This window comes from Littorina saxatilis, linkage group LG17, assembly GCF_037325665.1.
Source record: "Littorina saxatilis isolate snail1 linkage group LG17, US_GU_Lsax_2.0, whole genome shotgun sequence".
Taxonomy (NCBI): Eukaryota; Metazoa; Mollusca; class Gastropoda; order Littorinimorpha; family Littorinidae; genus Littorina; species Littorina saxatilis.
The window spans coordinates 62,902,183-62,918,583 of NC_090261.1; the positions used below are offsets into that span (position 1 = coordinate 62,902,183).

A 16,401-nucleotide genomic window follows, 5' to 3' on the forward strand; every position below is an offset into this window, starting at 1 on the left:
GCACGGATTGCTTGAGATCATTAAATCTAAGGGCTCTTGTTCTTATCTTTCTGCTTCGTCGCCCTTTAACCTTGAACGGTTATATACGACATTAAACACTGATTAATTTATATAAAGGAAGAAAGAATGTCTTTCAACTTTGGTAGGGGTAATGACTTGTTGAGGTCAACCTTGCCTATATGGACTGCCACAGTGTTCAGGTATGCCTTCAAGTGGTGGCAGTAGACAGGGGGGGGGGGGGGGGCAGTCAGTCAGTCCTCCCCCTTCGAACAGCACGGACTCTATATTCCTTTCTTGAGCATTTTTATGGCTCTTGGAGATTCTGATGTACATTTTTGTACGGTTATAGCCCTCCACAGTTTTCCGTTAAGGACTCTGCACACTAGATCGGAATCTCAGGAACTTCTTTTTATCTCACTCGTTTTGGTGCGCTTTAAAGACATCTCGAGAGTAGTGTTAGCCAATTGGGTCTCCACCATAGTTAGACAAGTTTATGTATGGTGGCAGAGTCAGGCAGGGGATGTCAGGGCAGTTTTGCCCTTTACTACAGCTAGGCCTCACGGGGCAAGAGATTGGGCTTCCACTCTAGCTGTTCTTCGATTTGGTCTCCTGGCAGAACTGTGTTCTTGAGTCGGCTTGCTGGCTTTATTGAAAGGTTTTTCATTGGTGTTTATCTCAGAGATGCCTATGCATTGAGATAGGATGTGTTTCTGGGTTACCTGCTCTGTTAGCGGCAGGACAGATTCTCAATTCCTGATTGGGTTAAGTGCCCTCCACCTATAGTAGCAATCTGCTATATGTGAGTTGGGTAAGATATGTAATTTAATTAAAAATTTTAGTAATAAATTTTCATTTGATTAATATACTTACCCAACTCACATCGTTTATTCCCTCCCGCCTCCCCGCTGTGGGGGGTGGATTTCTAAAAAAAGGGGAGTGAGTTGGGCTTCGTTTGGAATGATGCATATGGCGGCGTATGCGCGCGCATACGGAAGTCGGAAGTATGTATTAATATGGCCTTATGGGTATTGGTCACTCTTTTTTTAGAGGGGCTTCCCTTGTTACCAAGGGGATGCGTACAGCGTTACCAGCACTGAACTAGAGTTAATTGCTATATGTGAGTTGGGTAAGTATATTAATCAAATGAAAATTTATTACTAAAATTTTTAATTATACTTCATTGTGTTGTATTGTTTTGCATTGTGTGATTTTTCAGCAACTGGAGAACCAGCTGAAGATGAAGGAACAGCAGGTGAACGAACTGGAGAGCCAGGCTGATCACCTGCGTCGCATTGAACCCGAGAAGGTGGATGACATCGAGAAGCGGCGCGCCCTGGTGGCAGAAAGGTGAGTCTCTTTGCTGCAATCAACCACAAAACACCAGTGCCCGTATGCTTATGGGGGAAGTTCGCGAAAACTCCCGAAGTTTTGAGTGACATCGGAAGAACTAGCCTCACTTTCGTATGCATGGGCCGGAAGAAGGGCTTACTTCGAAGCAAAGCGAGGAAGTAATTGATGGTAGTTTGCGACAACTTCCTACATTTTGAGCGACATCGGAAGTACATCCTCAATTTCGCATGCATGGGATGGAAAAAGTGCTTACTTTTGAAGCAAGCGAGGAAGTAAGTGAGGGTAATTGTACTACAGCGAAACCCAGGAGTAAACACGCTGCTTTCAAAGTTTCTCAGTGCAAATTAGCAGGGCTTTTCTTCGGTTTTTCATATAAAACCAATCTAATGCAAATGAAAGTCCCAAAGAGAGAAAATAGAAAGAAAAGTCGTATCTCGTGCGTGCATTTCGTGTAAATTTCCCTGAATACAAACCTGAGTTGCCAGCTTTGACTTTTGTTCGTTCTGGGTCACTGGCCACCACTCTTAAAATTTCATCCCCGCTTATAGGAGGGGGTGTTTCTATGTAAATGGGCGCCTTTGTGTGCATGTGTGTTTGTGTGAGAGTGTGCGTGTGTGTGTGTGTGTGTGTGTGCGTGCGTGTGTGCGTGTGTAGGTGTGCGTCTGTTCATTCATTCATTCGTTTGCAGTGCACGCGCGCACGTGTGTGTGGGGGGGGGAGGGTGTGTGTGTGCGTGTGTGTGTGTGTGTGTGCGTGTGTGTGTGTGTGAAAGTGTTTGTATGTATTTGTGCGAGTGCCTGCCTGTGCGTGCGTGCGGGTATAATTGTGCGTTTGTTTGTGTGCGTGTGCGTGTGTGTGTGTGTGTTCGACGGTGTGTGTGTGTGTGTACGTGTGCACCCCCACCCCCCCCCCCAACCCACACACACACTATTATGAGCTGATTATTTGCGCCTCGATATTTTATTTATTTTCTTACGTTTTATGTTGTTTGTTGTGATTCACCACACCCGAGTTTCTCGAAATTGAGATAATAAAGTGTTCTATGTCTAACACACATGCACACACGCGCGTAGGATAAACAAATCCAATCTTGACTTTCAACTTTACATAAACATACATCCTGTTCACAATTAACGAGGACAAACATAATTTACTTACACCTAAGTACAACAATTTATCTTTTGTAAAAATTTGGACACACATTTTCCCAATTAATATGAAAGTTACTGAACTTATCTTCTGTTCACTACACCTTATATCTTGATTCCCCAAAAAACTTGAGTTCTGCCTTTTTAAATTGACCAGTAGCCCAAAATTTTCGCTCTAACCAAACAGTTTTACCGATACACAATCATTAAAAAAAGAGGTTTAACATAACCGACTTCGCTACCACATAAACAAAAAAAGTTTTATTCTCCCCAACATTCTGGTCAACAAAATCATTATTATAGAGTCATTCAATTTCAAGACAATCATCACAGCTTTGAACAGACCATTTCGTTCAACCAGTCAAAAGACAACTATAGTAAAAGCTACAGCGCGATCAACGTTCGCCCATTTACGAACTCGCGATGAGATTTGTTTCTTCTGGTCGCCAAGCCTACCGTTTACAAACGCATGCGCACTAATTGGGATTCCCCCAATTTCCTCGACCTTGACCTCAGGACTCTTGAAGCCACTACTTCGGCGTTCAAGTTAGCTCGTGCATACCGAGAAGCTGGCAACTTTGCTTCCAAAGTTCCCACTTTCAAAGTTAATTTCATCATTTATACGACGATATCGCATCTTAAAGGTCCTTAACCATCTAAAAGAAACCTCCAACGCATGCTACAATTGCCGGACATTCTGGTTTTAAAGGCAGCTCATTGGGAAATGAGCTCAGACACAATATTGAAGACGTGAAATGCGTCAATCGAGCAACTGTCGTAACTTGGCTACAATGAGACGGTCGGCTACCTTGCACCATAGACACGAACTGTGACATTCTTGTTTAATTTAGGTGAAAAGCTTGAAACAGAGGAGCTCAAAACCGACAGTACGATCATTTACTGACCGAAAAAACCGTGCTCGAGTCATTCGGCGAAGGTGGTGAGCTTTCAAACTACCACGACTGAATAACTGATAACACATCTTTGCATAGTGATTTTTCTAGACGAGTAGCATAGTGCAGTGGTTACGGATTCGGAATTTCAATCCGACGCTCTGGGTTCAAGTGCCGCTGGGAGCTACAAATTTTTTAATTTATTTTTTTAATTAACCTTTTTCTTAATAGACCTCAATTGCATTCAGACTGCAACAACCGGATTTTGCCTCTGTGTTAATTTTTTTTAAACGCGTAAAGAAACTGTCCTATGCTTTCAAAAAAAAATCGAATCTTGACTTTTAACTGTACATAACCATGCATCGCCATCGTAATCAAAAATTAACGAGGGAAAACAAATTAAAACACTGATGAACAGTATTGTCTTTTCTAAACTTCTTGACAGACATTTCCCCAATAAATAAGGAACAACTCACTAAACTTAGTTATTTACGGTCTACTGCATAATGTTCTTCCTTTTAAACTCTACCAGTAACCCAAAGTTTCCCTATAACCAATCTATGTTTGTCCAACAGTTTTACCGATATAAAATTATTAAACACAAGTTCAACATACAGTAATTGTTGTACTTATTGTGAGAACGAAATTGATTAAACTGATTTTGTTTTGTTTTTTTGTGCCCCAAAATTATGTTCACTTGAAAATGCATTGAGGATAAAGTGATTTGTAAATATAATATGATTATTAAAAATTACCGTAAAGGAAGGTTTTGGGGCGTGTATAAAATACATTTAGAAATAGTATTGTTAACGATATAGGTACATTTAAAGTAGAAAAATTAATATAAAAAGCAGAAAAAAAGAAAAGAAAAAAAGATCAATGAAGAGGGATACTCCCCGCAAAAAACAAAAAAAAAAGGATTGAAGCAAGCAGCTGAGATAAAAAAAAAATTAAAAAAAAAGTTCAACATAGGCCTAATCATTTACTCTTCTCCTAACATTCAAGCCAACAAAGTCATTTGTCATAGGCAGTCATTCGATTCCAAGACAATCATCACAGGTTTGAACCGACCCTTTCGTTTAACCATTCAAAAAACAACAGCAATAACGCTGTTAGTACTACAGCGCGCTCAACGTTCGCCTTTTTGAACTCGCGATGAGATTTGTTTCTTCTGATGGCAAGCTTACCGTTAACAAACGCATGCGTACTAGTTAGGATTCCCCCAATTTTTGCGACCTTGACCCAATACTCTCGAAGTCACCACTCCGGCGTTCATGCATAGTGAACAGTTGGAAAGTTAAACTTCGGGAGTTCCCACTTCCGAAAAAGGCCTCTACTTCCAGTGTTGCTGACTTCCTCCTCATGCATACGGGCCCAAGTGGATGAGTGAGACAAAAATGTGTAAGTGGGACAAACTCCCGCATTACCTCATGATGTGATTGGCTGCACACCACATCACACCTGCACTGCTAGAGGATGTGATGTGCCACACCAGCCATTTTGTGTTGTCAGGTTTGCACATGCCTGAACTGGTTAATGTTGTGATATGCCACACCAGCCATTTTGTGTCACTGGTTTAGCCAAGATAAATGATGTAATATGCCACACCAGCCATTTTTTGTCACAGGTTTAGCCAAGATAAATGATGTAATATGCCACACCAGCCATTTTGTGTCACTGGTTTAGCCAAGATAAATGATGTAATATGCCACACCGGCCATTTTTTTGACTCACATGCGAAGCAAAAGTGAGTCTATGTACTCACCCGAGTCGTCCGTCCGTCCGTCTCCCCCGTCCGGACGTCCGTCCGGCCGTCCGGAAAACTTTAACGTTGGATATTTCTTGGACACTATTCAGTCTATCAGTACCAAATTTGGCAAGATGCTGTTGGGTCAAGGTCACATGTATTTTGGTAGGAAAAATGTGTAAAGCAGTTCTTAGTGTATGATGTCATTGCTAGGTTTAGTTATTTGACCTTGACCCTAAAGGTCAAGGTCATGTAAAGGTCAAGGTCAAGCATGTGAGTCCTATGGGCTTTGCCCTTCTTGTGTCACAAGGTTCACCATGTGATGTGCCATAGTGACACTTTGTGTCACCATACTTAATAATGTGATGTGCCATAGAGACACTATGGAGACGCTTTGGGTCACCATACTTAATAATGTGATGTGCCATAGAGACACTATAGAGACACTTTGTGTCACCATACGTAATAATGTGATGTGCCATAGAGACACTTTGTGTCACCATACTTAATAATGTGATGTGCCATAGAGACACTTAGTGTCACCATACTTAATAATGTGATGTGCCATAGAGACACTATAGAGACACTTTGTGTCACCATACTTAAGAATGTGATGTGCCATAGAGACACTATAGAGACACTTTGTGTCACCATACTTAATAATGTAATATGCCATAGAGACACTTTGTGTCACCATACTTAATAATGTGATGTGCCATAGAGACACTATAGAGACACTTTGTGTCACCATACTTAAGAATGTGATGTGCCATAGAGACACTTAGTGTCACCATACTTAATAATGTGATGTGCCATAGAGACACTATAGAAACACTTTGTATTACCAGGTTTGCCAAGATCCAGGCCCCCCTGATGCATCGTCGCTCGGCGTTGGACAAAGTGAAGCGTATTCACCAGTTCATGCGCGACGTGGAGGATGAGAAACTGTGGATCGCGGAGATGATGCCGCGAGCCACGGCAACAAACTACGGCAACAGTCTGCTCAGTGTTCAGCTGCTCATCAAGAAAAACCATGTGAGTGCTGGCTGTTGAACCCCGACAACTGTATCAGACACGAGAACCGTATGTGACACGTGTGATAACAGATGTTGTTTCTGTACCAGTCATTACAATTAGAGATAGAGAACCGTATGAGACAGGTGTGATAACAGATGTTGTTTCTGTACCAGTCATTACAGGTAGAGATAGAGAACCGTATGAGACAGGTGTGATAACAGATGTTGTTTCTGTACCAGTCATTACAGGTAGAGATAGAGAACCGTATCAGACAGGTGTGATAACAGATGTTGTTTCTGTACCAGTCATTACACCCCCGGTATAGGGGTGTGTATTAGGATTCGGTCGATGTGTTTGTTTGTTTGTTTGTTTGTTTGTGTGTTTGTGTTCGCATATAGATCTCAAGAATGAACGGACCGATCGTCACCAAACTTGGTGAACAGGTTCTATACATTCCTGAGACGGTCCTTACAAAAATTGGGACCAGTCAAACACACGGTTAGGGAGTTATTGGTGGATTAAGATTCTACAAGGACTTATAGAGGGACATATTAATGGTCAAAGGGAAATAACCTTCTCAGTTGGTGGCAGTGAGAATGGTTATTTCCCTTTGACCAACGGGGGTGTTTTTCCTACCTCGGAGGAATTTCTTGTTACAGGTAGAGATAGAGAACCGTATCAGACAGGTGTGATAACAGATGCCATCATTTTCACGAGTTTTCATTTACATCCACCTGGAAAATAAATCTCATGTTCCCCATGCATTAAATCTCCGGTTCCCATAGTTGGAGGAAGCAGGTTATACATGGATAATCAAAAACAAACCCAATAGAAACGCTCGTGGATTGTTCGGCTCTCTTCATTGGCGTTTCCCCAGACCTAGACAGACGACACTGCTTTGCAAAGTTCCAAAAACAAACTGGCAAACTGGCAAAAGTAAACCAACAACAAAACTACTTCATGAAAGGTAATAAATTCATCACAAACAAATGAAACCTAGCGATATGTTGTGTCTTCTTACACAGTCATGGAGTGCGTTTATCTGTGTTTCGATACACTGATGTTCGGAGAAACACGAGCGTCAAGTTCAAGTCAAACCAATTGACCCCTGACACACAAATTTTGACCCGTGCAAAAGACGTATCGATAAACGAAGCGCACATACGAAATAATAATAAAAGCAAAGAACATAGCAACAAGAAATGCAAACATCTAACAAAGCCGAGCAAGCAGAATGACAGGTCTAATGAAAAACAAAGAGGCAATGAGTCGGAAACAAGATCGCGATTCTTTCCTTCGCTGCACAACGCAAATCTTTTGTGACCTTTGACCCGACCCAACGTAGCTTGGAACACATTCGATAAACTAAGCTTAATATTTACAACTGAAAACCGAGGGGGTGGAATACTGAGAGGAACCTACAGAACAGTGCATCCTCAAACCTGACATACTTATCTCAACATTTTATGAACTCAAAACACAGAAAGTTGCTTTCACACGCCAGCTTTGATTGCAACAACGTGCTGGGGCCCCCAAACATGTATCATCAAAACGGAACTCGTGTTTCAAAGCATGGCTCCCTGTGTTGAGTTTGCACTTTATTTTCTCACAACCAAAATGATGACAAAAACGATGTTTGGTGGTTTGTTGTCAGACCATCTTTTTTGTCGGTCCTCGGGGGGCATATCGACTTTTGTTTCATATTTATTGACCGCGGCCTTCCTTGGTAAAAAAAAAAAAAGAAACAAAAGACGATATGCTCCCCCTCGGACCGACAAAAAAGCTGGTCTGTCAACAACCCATCAAACATTTTATATTGTTTCTGTACCAGTCATTACTGTTTTGATTAAGCGTTGTTGACTATGAATGTAGATGTAAATGCTTGTATAACTGTGTTTTAATTTTAAATGTGTCAAGCGCAAAGAGCATAATTGTAAAGTTATGATGTTGCGCTATATAAATGCTCATTTATTATTAGTAGTATATTATTATTACAGGTAGAGATAGAGAACCGTATGAGACATGTGTGATGACAGATGTTGTTTCTGTACCAGTCATTGCAGGTAGATATAGAGAACCGTATCAGACAGGTGTTATAACAGATGTTGTTTCTGTACCAGGCATTACAGGTAGAGATAGAAAACCGTATGAGACAGGTGTGATAACAGATGTTGTTTCTGTACCAGTCATTACAGGTGGAGATAGAGAACCACGAGAACCGCATCAGACAGGTGGTTCAGGTGGGACAGGAACTGATCGACGAGGGCCATCCACAGTCGGAGGAGTTTCGGGCTCTCATCGATGACCTGATGCGGCGCTGGCAGGAACTGAAAGACGCTGTTGAGGCACGCAGTGATCGTCTCAAACTTTCGGAGGTTGCACAACAGGTCAGTGGCACTTCTTGTCTGGTTTTCTTTATGGCCCAGGCCAGGAAGGGTGTGAACATTGACTGTTTTGGATTAAAAAGTGATGATTCTCTTTTGGGACAGGAAATAGTTGTTTAGTTTTAGCTGTTTTGATTATTTAAGTGAGGAAAGCATAGCTTTTATGAATTTTTCGTTTTGAGTGAGTCTGTGTTTTCCATTTCTGACTGTGTTAATGTGTTCTTGTTACAGTACTATTTTGACGTGGTGTACATGATGTGTGGATGAGTGCTCAATGTGTTCATGTTACAGTACACAGGGTTCGTACAGGTCATGGAAAACCTGGAAAGTCATGGAATTTGATTTTTAATTTTCCAGGCCTGGAAAGTCATGGAATTTCAATTCAAGTCATGGAAAGTCATGGAATTTAACAATAATAAGAAAGAAAAAAAAATAACCTTTAGCACGCCAGCGGCGATTTTCGTTGCCCAGCCATCCCCCCCCCCCCCCCCCCCCCCCCTTTGCCAGCCAGCAGCGATTTGCGTCGCCAGCACAAGGCTTGTTCGTATGACCAACTTCTCGTTCGTATTTGCATACGAGAATAACGGTATTTTTAACGGCACTTGAGCCAAAGCGAGGCTCACTTCCTTCCGTTATCTTGTCGTGTCGTCTGCGCTGCATTTGAGTCGGTTTCGTCGAAGTTTTCTGCTTTTGTTTTTGCATCGATAAAGTACTTTAGCGCTTCGGCAAACAAGATGGAGGATGATGAGTTTGAAACTTTCTTTCGAGTTGTTTCTTCACAACAAAAAATATGCGGAATTGGAACGAATTACCGAGGAAGATCTTCGCAATGAACTGTGTATCGCGGTGAAAAAAATGACAGTTCGTCAAGTCACAGTGACGGTTACGAAACGGAATTTACGAAAGTGCAGATGGATACAAACAGTGGCTGGTCCAGTTTAGTGAAATGACAGGACCAGCAAACATTGCCGATAATCTGACTGCGTAGCAAATGCTTGACTTGCTTGTCAAAGAGACACTGCGTAGAAACTGACTCAAATTCAGTGCAAAGCAAGCCAGTGTCAAAACTGGCAGTGACAAGACGTAAAAAGTTTGCGTGTTCGGAAATGGCGACCTGTGGATCTAGTCATGCAAAATGTTATTGAGGCTCATGGAAAGTCATGGAAAAGTCATGGAATTTTGTTTCTAAAAACCAGTGGGGACCCTGAGTACAATTTTGACGTGTCAGAGGCGGAGGCGAGGATGAGCAAACAAGAGCTGTACATGATGTGTAGATGAGTGCTCAATGTGTTCATGTTACAGTACTATTTCGACGCGTCAGAGGCAGAGGCGTGGATGAGTGAACAAGAGCTGTACATGATGGCGGAGGACCGTGCCAAGGACGAGCTGGGTGCGCAGAACATGATGAAGAAACACCAGACGCTGGAGAACAACGTCGAGGACTACGCTGACGTCGTCAGGCAGCTAGGGGAGCGCAGTCGCCGCCTCATCGAGGAGGAACACCCAGAAAGGTGGGTTCTACTCTCCCTTTATAGTCTTTTGGCTGTCTTTTTACAGTCTCTTGGCTTTTTTTATACAGTCCCTTGGCTTTTTTTATACAGTCCCTTGGTTGTCTTTATACAGTCCCTTGGCTGTCTTTATACAGTCCCTTGGTTGTCTTTATACAGTCCCTTGGCTGTCTTTATTCTTTATACAGTCTCTTGGCTGTCTTTATACAGTCCCTTGACTGTCTTTATACAGTCCCTTGGTTGTCTTTATACAGTCCCTTGGCTGTCTTTATACAGTCCCTTGGTTGTCTTTATACAGTCCCTTGGCTGTCTTTATACAGTCCCTTGGTTGTCTTTATACAGTCCCTTGGCTGTCTTTATACAGTCCCTTGGTTGTCTTTATACAGTCTCTTGGCTGTCTTTATACAGTCTTTTGGTTGTCTATACAGTCCCTTGGCTGTCTATACAGTCCCTTGGTTGTCTATACAGTCCCTAGGCTGTCTATACAGTCCCTTGGTTGTCTATACAGTCCCTTGGTTGTCTTTATTCAGTCCCTTGGCTGTCTTTATACAGTCCCTTGGTTGTCTTTATACAGTCCCTTGGTTGTCTTTATACAGTCCCTTGGCTGTCTTTATACAGTCCCTTGGTTGTCTTTATACAGTCCCTTGGTTGTCTTTATACAGTCTCTTGGCTGTCTTTATACAGTCTTTTGGTTGTCTTTATACAGTCTCTTGGCTGTCTTTATACAGTCCCTTGGCTGTCTTTATACAGTCCCTTGGTTGTCTTTATACAGTCTCTTGGTTGTCTTTATACAGTCTCTTGGTTGTCTTTATACAGTCCCTTGGCTGTCTTTATACAGTCCCTTGGTTGTCTTTATACAGTCTCTTGGTTGTCTTTATACAGTCCCTTGGTTGTCTTTATACAGTCTCTTGGTTTTCTTTATACAGTCCCTTGGCTGTCTTTATACAGTCCCTTGGCTGTCTTTATACAGTCCCTTGGCTGTCTTTATACAGTCCCTTGGCTGTCTTTATACAGTCTCTTGGTTGTCTCTGTCTGTGTTTGTGTGTGTTGACAGTGACCAGGTAGCAGTACGGCAATCTGTATGTTTTCAGTAAAGTATGTGTTGACAGTGATGTGGTGTGTGTTGACGGTGATGTGTGTGTTAACAGTGACCAGGTAGCAGTACAGCAGTCCCAGGTAGACTATCTGTGTTTTCAGTGAAGTATGTGTTGACAGTGATGTGGTGTGTGTTGACAGTGATGTGTGTGTTGACAGTGATGTGTGTGTTGACAGTGATGTGTGTGTGTTGACAGTGACCAGGTAGCAGTGTGGCAGTCCCAGGTAGATAATCTGTGTGTTTTCAGTGAAGTATGTGTTGACAGTGATGTGGTGTGTGTTGTCAGGGATGTGTGTGTGTGTTGACAGTGACCAGGTAGCAGTGCGGCAGTCCCAGGTAGACAAGCTGTGTGTTGACAGTGATGTGCGTGTTGACAGTGATGTGTGTGTTGACAGTGATGTGTGTGTTGACAGTGATGTGTGTGTTGACAGTGATGTGTGTGTTGACAGTGATGTGCGTGTTGACAGTGATGTGCGTGTTGACAGTGATGTGCGTGTTGACAGTGATGTGCGTGTTGACAGTGATGTGTGTGTTGACAGTGATGTGTGTGTTGACAGTGATGTGTGTGTTGACAGTGATGTGTGTGTTGACAGTGATGTGCGTGTTGACAGTGATGTGCGTGTTGACAGTGATGTGCGTGTTGACAGTGATGTGCGTGTTGACAGTGATGTGTGTGTTGACAGTGATGTGTGTGTTGACAGTGATGTGTGTGTTGACAGTGATGTGTGTGTTGACAGTGATGTGTGTGTTGACAGTGATGTGTGTGTTGACAGTGATGTGCGTGTTGACAGTGATGTGTGTGTTGACAGTGATGTGTGTGTTGACAGTGATGTGCGTGTTGACAGTGATGTGTGTGTTGACAGTGATGTGTGGGTTGACAGTGATGTGTGTGTTGACAGTGATGTGTGTGTTGACAGTGATGTGTGTGTTGACAGTGATGTGTGGGTTGACAGTGATGTGCGTGTTGACAGTGATGTGCGTGTTGACAGTGATGTGCGTGTTGACAGTGATGTGTGTGTTGACAGTGATGTGTGGGTTGACAGTGACCAGGTAGCAGTGCGGCAGTCCCAGGTAGACAAGCTGTATGCAGGCCTGAAGGACCTAGCAGGGGAGAGGCGGGGCAAGCTGGAAGAGGTCTTCAAACTCTACACGCTGCACAGAGAGATCGACGACCTGCTTCAGTGGATCGCCGAGAAATCCCTTGTGGCTGGATCCAACGACCCAGGGCAGGACTACGAACATGTCTCCGTGAGTGACATTTACTGGTTGCTTGTCTAGAGTCCTTTCAGTGGAAATATGGATAAGACAATCCCTCCATGTATAGATTCATACAGAAAGCAATGTGTGGTGTTTGGGGGTTGGGGGGGGGGATGTACAGTGGTAACAGTAGATGGTTGTCACTTGTTAGGGGCTTCAACAGTTGATAAGATGGCAGAAGGGATGTTGTTAGATAATGCTGTCATGTTGGCTTACCCAGATGTTGATGTCAGATGATGTTCTTGGCTTACCCAGATGTTGATGTCATATGATGTTCTTGGCTTACCCAGATGTTGTCATATGATGTTCTTGGCTTACCCAGATGTTGTCATATGATGTTCTTTGCTTACCCAGATGTTGATGTCAGATGATGATCTTGGCTTACCCAGATGTTGATGTCAGATGATGTTTTTGGCTTACCCAGATCGTGATGTCATATGATGTTCTTGGCTTACCCAAATATTATTGTCAGATGATGTTCTTGGCTTACCCAGATGTTGATGTCATATGATGTTCTTGGCTTACCCAGATATTATTGTCAGATGATGTTCTTGGCTTATTCAGATGTTGATCTCAGATAACCTGGTGATGTGCAGATGCTGAAAGAGCAGTTCAAAGAGTTTGCCCGCGACACAGAGAGCATTGGTCAGGAGCGTGTGGCGTCAGCCAATGAGATCTGCGACCAGCTGATCTCTCTGGACCACTCTGACTCAGCCACCATCGCGGAGTGGAAGGACAACGTGAACGAGGCGTGGGCCGACCTCCTGGAGCTGATCGACACGCGCACACAGCTACTGCAGGCATCCTGGGAACTCCACAAGTTTTACTATGAATGCAAGGATACACTGGAGCGGATCTATGTGAGTAGTCCTTCTCTGCGCCTCTCAGTACTCCTGTGTGCACATATGTGAGTAGTCCTCTGCATCTCAGTACTCCTGTGTGTACATATGTGAGTAGTCCTTCTCTGCATCTCAGTACTCCTGTGTGTACATATGTGAGTAGTCCTTCTCTGCATCTCAGTACTCCTGTGTGCACAGAAGTAGCCACCGTCTGGAAGGACACGGTTGTCCCCCTGAAAATAGTCACCTTCATGTTGCTCACATATTTGTGTCTTACCACATTTTCACCTAATGTGACTGTATGGTGTCATGTTATGATCATGGTCTGGTAGAGCTTGGCCTCGTGCGTTGGTCAGATAAGTGAACTGACTCCGACGGTCAAGATTATACATGGTCAAACCTATTGTGGCTTTGTGTGACTGTCAAGATTATGCATGGTCCACCTATTGACGTGGCTTTGTGTGACTGTCAAGATGATACATGGTCCACCTATTGACGTGGCTTTGTGTGACTGTCAAGATTATACATGGTCCACCTATTGACAGGGTTTGTGTGACTGTCAAGATGATACATGGTCCACCTATTGTGGCTTTGTGTGACTGTCAAGATGATGCATGGTCCACCTATTGTGGCTTTGTGTGACTGTCAAGATTATACATGGTCCCTCTATTGACGTGGCTTTGTGTGACTGTCAAGATTATACACGGTCCACCTATTGACAGGGTTTGTGTGACTGTCAAGATAATACATGGTCCACCTATTGACGTGGCTTTGTGTGACTGTCAATATTATACATGGTCCACCTATTGACAGGGCTTTGTGTGACTGTCAGGATAATACATGGTCCACCTATTGACGTGGCTTTGTGTGACTGTCAAGATTATACATGGTCCACCTATTGACCTGGCTTTGTGTGACTGTCAAGATGATACATGGTCCACCTATTGACGTGGCTTTGTGTGACTGTCAAGATTATACATGGTCCACCTATTGACAGGGCTTTGTGTGACTGTCAAGATGATACATGGTCCACCTATTGACGTGGCTTTGTGTGACTGTCAAGATGATACATGGTCCACCTATTGACGTGGCTTTGTGTGACTGTCAAGATGATACATGGTCCACCTATTGACAGGGCTTTGTGTGACTGTCAAGATTATACATGGTCCACCTATTGACGTGGCTTTGTGTGACTGTCAAGATTATACATGGTCCACCTATTGACGTGGCTTTGTGTGACTGTCAAGATGATACATGGTCCACCTATTGACAGGGCTTTGTGTGACTGTTGTGCAGGAGAAACAGAACTACATCCCAGAGGACCTTGGGCGCGATGCACAGAGTGTGGCCGCTCTGCAGCGAAAACATGCCAATTTCGAGCATGACCTCATCACCTTGGGAACACAGGTGAGATTTCTCTTCATGTCTAGTGCTTTCCCGACCCCATCCAACCGTACACCATTCCCTTGTTGTTAACATCTGTGAACTGGTAGTGTCACTACAGGGTGTACTCCTCATCAGTTCAGCTAGGTGCCACCGTCTTGACCAGACATGGAAATCTTCCCACATTTGGCGGAAGCATGACCAAGCGCCAGAGGTCATTCTGTGATTTACTGTTTCAGGTGGAGGCCATTCAGACCGAGTCAGTCAGGCTGCAGGCAGGCTATGCAGGCAGCAAGGCGGCAGATATCCAGGCCAGAGAGGCGGAGGTAGTGGAGGCATGGAGGAATCTGCAGGTACAGGTGGAAGACCGTCGCATGACCCTGGCCGACGCTAGCGACTACTACCGCTTCATGCTCATGGCACACGATCTCCACTTGTGGATGGAGGACATCATCCGACAGATGAACACTCAGGAAAAACCAAGGTATGAACACTCAAGAAAAACCCAGGCAATGAACACTCAGGGAAAACCCAGGCAATGAACACTCGGGGAAAACCCAGGTGATAAACACCCAGGGGGAAATGTAATGGACACACAGAATAATCCGGCAATGAACTCTCAGGGAAAACCCAAGCAGTGAACTCTCAGGAGAAACCCAGGTAATTAACACTCAGCGAAAACCCAGGTAATGAACAATCAATAAAAATCAAGGGGAAAATCTAGGCAATTAACACTCAGGGGAAAACCCAGGTAATAAAGTTTCACAGAGAAGAACATAATGAAAACTCACGGAAAACCCAAATAATGAAGTTTCACTGAGAAGAACATAATGAAAACTCACGGAAAACCCAGATAATGAAATTTCACTGAGAAGAACATAATGAAAACTCACGGAAAACCCAGATAATGAAGTTTCACAGAGAAGAACATAATGAAAACTCACGGAAAACCCAGATAATGAAGTTTCACAGAGAAGAACATAATGAAAACCCAGATAATGAAATTTCACTGAGAAGAACATAATGAAAACTCACGGAAAACCCAGATAATGAAGTTTCACAGAGAAGAACATAATGAAAACTCACGGAAAACCCAGATAATGAAGTTTCACAGAGAAGAACATAATGAAAACTCACGGAAAACCCAGATAATAAACACTTGTGGAAAACCCAGATAATAAACACTCACGGAAAACCCAGATAATAAACACTCACAGATTCGCGATCGTCGATAATGATTTTTCATGGTGTGTAATTTTTAAATTACAAAGGAATTGATATGTAAGACAGTTTCAAGCGAGCTATTTTTCGCGGCTGTATTTACTGTGCAAACAACTCTAAATATGGCAAAAGTGTCATGTGATAATCAACCGTTTGGTTTCGGCGCTCACTGGAGCAGACGATTTTTTCTGTAACCAGTTGACAGTGATGAAACCATATATTACGGTCTCCTTCCCGCAGCAGTCCCAACAGTCTCGAATAGCAGCTAGCATCTGCTGAAGGGACATTAAAACCCAAAAACCAAACCAAACCAGCAGTCCCAAAATTTCGACTTGTTTTGATCTTTACTCCCTGATAATGTTAACCATGCTACTTCCTAAAAAATGCTTTTTCATTAAGAATCTATCGTCCTAAGCAAGAAATGCAGAATAAATCCTAAGTACGTTTATATGCAAAATAACATTGTGTTGGTAAGTATAAATAAATAAGAAAATTATTATAAATTTTCATGTTCAAATGACCAAGGGAGACTAGTTATGTCACGCTCGTCACAACATC

The 16,401-nt window shown here is 43.1% G+C and overlaps 1 protein-coding gene across 5 annotated transcripts in view; it reads left to right on the forward strand.

Annotated features, from left to right (window-relative positions):
- LOC138952069 (spectrin beta chain-like) overlaps positions 1–16,401 on the forward strand; it is a 165,459-nt gene that overhangs the window by 113,452 nt on the left and 35,606 nt on the right. For all 5 annotated transcript variants that reach the window (XR_011451293.1, XM_070323641.1, XM_070323643.1 and 2 more), the window contains 8 exons: positions 1,217–1,347; positions 5,987–6,173; positions 8,342–8,542; positions 9,842–10,050; positions 12,187–12,391; positions 12,997–13,260; positions 14,536–14,646; positions 14,862–15,106. Coding sequence is in view for 4 of the 5 variants with exons in the window: in XM_070323641.1 (XP_070179742.1) it covers positions 1,217–1,347; positions 5,987–6,173; positions 8,342–8,542; positions 9,842–10,050; positions 12,187–12,391; positions 12,997–13,260; positions 14,536–14,646; positions 14,862–15,106 (1,553 nt within the window). In the remaining variant the exon portion in view is untranslated. The remainder of the gene's footprint in view (positions 1–1,216; positions 1,348–5,986; positions 6,174–8,341; positions 8,543–9,841; positions 10,051–12,186; positions 12,392–12,996; positions 13,261–14,535; positions 14,647–14,861; positions 15,107–16,401) is intronic.